This window comes from Mus caroli, chromosome 8 (assembly GCF_900094665.2).
Source record: "Mus caroli chromosome 8, CAROLI_EIJ_v1.1, whole genome shotgun sequence".
NCBI lineage: Eukaryota > Metazoa > Chordata > Mammalia > Rodentia > Muridae > Mus > Mus caroli.
Genome location: NC_034577.1, coordinates 111214539 through 111219007, shown reverse-complemented (window position 1 = coordinate 111219007; position 4469 = coordinate 111214539). Strand labels below are relative to the sequence as shown.

The 4469-nt window shown below is 51.9% G+C and overlaps 1 protein-coding gene across 2 annotated transcripts in view; it reads right to left on the bottom strand.

Moving 5' to 3' along the window:
- Positions 1 to 598: 598 nt before the first annotated feature.
- The window catches only part of Crispld2 (cysteine rich secretory protein LCCL domain containing 2), a 61056-nt gene continuing 57185 nt past the window's right edge, over positions 599 to 4469 (bottom strand). For both annotated transcript variants that reach the window (XM_021169837.1, XM_021169838.1), the window contains exon 15: positions 599 to 3120. In XM_021169837.1, coding sequence (XP_021025496.1) covers positions 3066 to 3120 — 55 coding nt within the window. In that variant the 3' untranslated portion in view covers positions 599 to 3065. The remainder of the gene's footprint in view (positions 3121 to 4469) is intronic.

Sequence of the window (4469 nt, the reverse complement as noted above, 5' to 3'; positions counted from 1 at the left end):
TGAGAAGCCCAGTAAGGTGGCAGAGCTGTCCCTGGGATAACGCTTTGAAGAACAGGCCAGTTTGGGACTTCATCACATGTTGGATTTCTAACCCTTGAAGTGGGCATATTGGGATGTGGGGTCATGATACAACTTGTTTTCACAGAAATGATGCCGGGGCACATACAGAGGCCCTGCCATGGATGGCATAGCGAGTGGACACAAACCATGAACCATGAGGCCTCCAGGAAGCCAGCCCTACCTGCACCCTGCTTTTGGATGCCCACCTCCTGTTCTGTCATCAAAGCCACTCCCCAGTCTTCACTCTTCTCATTACAGCTCTCACCAGCAGGTCCCTGACAAAAGACCCAGTGGTTCTCACTGCTAGAGTGCGGTCTTTGGGCTTGTGAGGGGCACGACATCTCATCCTCACTTTGCTTGCCAGAACCTACACTTCATTATGTCACTAGTCTCTTGATCCTGCTTCCCAGGAGTCTCCGAGGTCCCTCATAAGGCCACCTGGGCCTCCCAACTGCTTGGAGCTTGTAGGGGACCCAAGGCAAAGGAGTTCACAAATGGCGTGTCTAGACAAGAAAAGAAGAAAAGATGTGCTACCAGGATGTGTTAGAAATCAAATCCATTTTATTGAAACCATAGCAACAACCAGTGTGGCCCTGTTCATGCGAAGCACAAAAACTTACAATAAACTTTTGTACATAGGAAGTTGTAAAATATATCATTTTTCATAGAAAAAAAAGCACACAGTAAACTGCGGGCTGAGAAAGCCTACAGATCATGGGGAATCGGCACACCCCCCTGAACAGACCGGGCACAGCTTGGAAGCAAATGGAAACTATCACCGGATGCAGGACCAGGCCGGAGCTGGGGGGCGGCGGCGGGCAGGGGGAGGTATGCAGCTGGTGTGGGCGTGGTCACTTTAAGGAAGAGCTGACGGATGGACACACAGGGTCAGAAGGGCTCTGATGTAAGGTCTTGTCATTTGTGGTTTTGTTTCCTCCAGTTTCAAACTATTGATGAAGGTGATCGATCGAGGCTGCTAGGCCAGGCTCTGTGCCTGATGGAAGGGCAGCCAGGGAACTCAGAGAACCTCAGTACAGACTCACACAGCAAGTTCCCTGAAGATGGGATTGACTGCTCACTCTAGATACCCAGAAGGGGTGTGGTTTTCCTTACCATGTCAGCCTTGCCCTGCTGGCTTGGTGAAGGGTCCTACGGCAGCACTCCTTGCTTCGGGAAGTTTCCCAGATGTTTGGTAGCAACCAGAAGTCCCCTTCCACAGACTGAGCAGATGTCTGCTCCAACATCTGGAGTGGAAGAGTTTATGCCTTCAAAGACACCACACCCACACCCCTGAGGCAGAAACAGCCTAGTGAACGGCTAGCTAGAGCTGGTGCGAGGTTATGTGCTTTTTATGAACTCCCCACAAGGGGTGGATTGGGGGGAAGCTATCTTAGCACTCAGGAGGCCAGCCTGGGCTACATAATGACGTCAAGGCCAGCCTGGACTACCATAGTGAAACTGTCTCAAACAAATAAACATTTAACCCAACTAGGGGGAGAGTCTTGTTCAGACTCCCTTAGGGTTTTTTTCTTTTTTTTTTTTTTTTTAAAGAACCATTTGTACTTTGCTCCTGTGAATGTGTGTGGTGCCTGTGGAGAGCAGAGATCTCCTGAACGGCCTGTGAAGAGTGAGAACTGAGCGCAGGTCCTCCAGTAGAGCAACAAGATCTGTTAACCACCAAGCCACCTCCCCAGCCTTTCGATTGGGGGGACGGTGTTTTGTTTTATTTTCTAACCCCCTTCCCTTTTTTTTTTTTTTTTTTTTTTGGTCTAAGAAATATTTGGCTGGAGCAGGCAACCCTGTTTGAGGCTAGCACTCACCGGCAATCTGCCCCATGCTCAGGACTGGGGTGGGATTCCACCTTCTCTAGAGTAAAGCTGTTTACAGAAGCATGCTTCATTTTACAGTGGGTTTGGACCAGGCTCCTAAGTGATGGGAGCCAGGGCTCACCACACTCTTGGAGCCTGGGGATGCTGGCAGGCACTGAGGGGTTCTTCCTGTGTGTCCCGGGCACCTCTTTCTGGTGGCTGGTGTGTCATGGGTGGTTTTACAACCACAGGCCACTCCGTTAACCCCCACGAGGAATGCGCCAGGAATCTATTCCTCCCACAGCTTAAAAACTAGGTCACCCAAACCAGGGGGAAGTGACGTTCAGTTGTCACTCTCGACGGCGGGTGGCCGGGAGGCAGCCCTTATTCTAAGGAGTGAGAAGACATCTGAGACCTGGAGCCTCTTGAGAAGCCAAACTCCAGAGGAGGACACCTAGATCTGCCGAGGGTGGGGCAGATGCCACAGGGTCAGGGAATGGTTGGGAAGGCTCCTGATGTATTGGTCCTCCATGAGACCAAAGGTCATGTGAGAACAGGCCACACAGACAAGGACAAAGACAAGATAAATCTCTGGAGTGCTACCAACTTTAAATAGACCAGCTCTGCTGGACATATAAGCACGTGACTGCCAAAAAGGTTAGGGAACGTGAGCACGGATAGACACCACCAGGGCAGAGCCCAGGTCTTGGCCGGGGCTTCTCCCTGCAGCCCATCTGTCTGACCAGCAAACACAGAGCCTATTTCTCTGTCGGTAGGACGGACTGTAACCTCACAGCTGTCAACTCTTGTCACCCAGGCAAGAGCCCCATTCACGACACACCTCAAACCTGTATCCTCGAGGGTTCGAAAGCCTTCCCCCTCCACCACCAAAGAAAACATGGCAAGGAGTGTCTTAGTGAGCAGCTCCTGAGAGGAGATGAGCCACCAGATGGGGACCGCCACCTGGCCAGTCTGGGCACTGGTTGTCCAGCCAAGAGACTCCACGGCACGCTGCTCATGAGGGGGAAGATGCTCGGTCACCCTGCCAAAGGCCATGGAGGCCCAGGACGTTCAATGACACCAAAAGGAAGATTCCTGACTCTCTGTCACCCCCCACCCCCAAAGGACAAAGTACAGATAAAAAGCAGGACCCCGAATCCCAGTAGATGACACCCCCTTCTCCCCAGGTCGCCACATTCACTGCCTGACGGCGAAGATCCGGAAGGCGTTTCCGTTCTGAGGAGTGTTCAGGCTGCAAGAGAAGAGGGAGAAGGAAGTTATGAGAGAGAGCTGTGGGCAAAGGAATGGCCGATAGGGCCAATGTGGTAAGGTCAGAGCCCACAGAAGTCACACCCAGCTGGACGAGCCCACTCGCGCCGACAGGAAGCTGCGGTGTGAGCCCAGGCTGAGGTTGCGGAGCGACTCTCTGGGTTTTACTGACACCTGTCTCAGACATCTGGTTGACAGATGATTTAAGGGGTGGCTTGAAGGGGACACACACCCGAATGCTACCCAAATCTGCCATCATGGGTCTGCTATCCTTTCCAGGCAGGGCTATTGTTACTGTTGGTACATACAGGGGAGGAATCAAGAGAGGCACACGGTTAATCAAAACCACATTCTTCTGATGGGAGACAAGTCCTTCAGGCCCTTGGTTGGTTTTTGAGATGGGCCTTATGCAGCCTAGGCTTATCTCCAACTCGTTATATAGATGAGATGACCCTGAACTCCTAATCCTGATGCCTTCCCCTCCCAAGTGCCACCACCTCCAGTTTATGCCATGCTGGGAATTGAACCCCAGGCTTCATGCATGCCCGGCCAGCTGGGCAAGCACTGTGCCACTGAACTGCATTCCTAGCTCTCAACCAGATGTTGAAAACCCCGTTACAGAACTATACTGCCCTGTGAAACTCAGCCATGTCCTCTGGCCTCTACACCAGAGCCTAGGTATATACACCCACGAGATGAGGAAGCATTAATAGGGGTCCTTCCGGCTTCCCCTCCTTCTGTGCTGACACCTCTGCCTCTGTGAATTTGTCTGTTCTGGAAAACATGTGCTTTCCACCCACAGAGGTGTAGCTTGGGAGGTGGATTGCTATCAACCTACATTCGCCTTTTAAAGGCTTCTCAAGTGGCCACATTGTATCTGTGCCTACCCACAATGCATTGAGCATTTCAGATGCTCTGTAGCCCCACTGACAGCTGTTGTTGTCTTATGGCTGCTGTGCAGATACTCTGGGTACTCTGGCCTGAATCTGCATCTCCGTTGCTGAGAGATTCTCCCTGGTCCAGAAGCTGTCCCTGGAGCATGGCTGGGCAGATGGATTTCCTGGTGTGGGCAGTTCTTTTTAACGTGGTAGTGGGGATGGAACCTAAGGCCCTGTGCATGCCAGGCAAGCACTCTGCCACCAAGATACAGCCCAGTCTCATCTCCAAAGTCCCCAACTGAGTTACCATAATGTTGAGTTGTAAGAGTTCACAGACAGGCCACATTCCCACTTGCAAGCACACACATGCTTTCTCTCTCTCTCTCTCTCTCTCTTTCTCTCTCTCTCTCTCTCTCTCTCACACACACACACACACACACACACACACACGAGC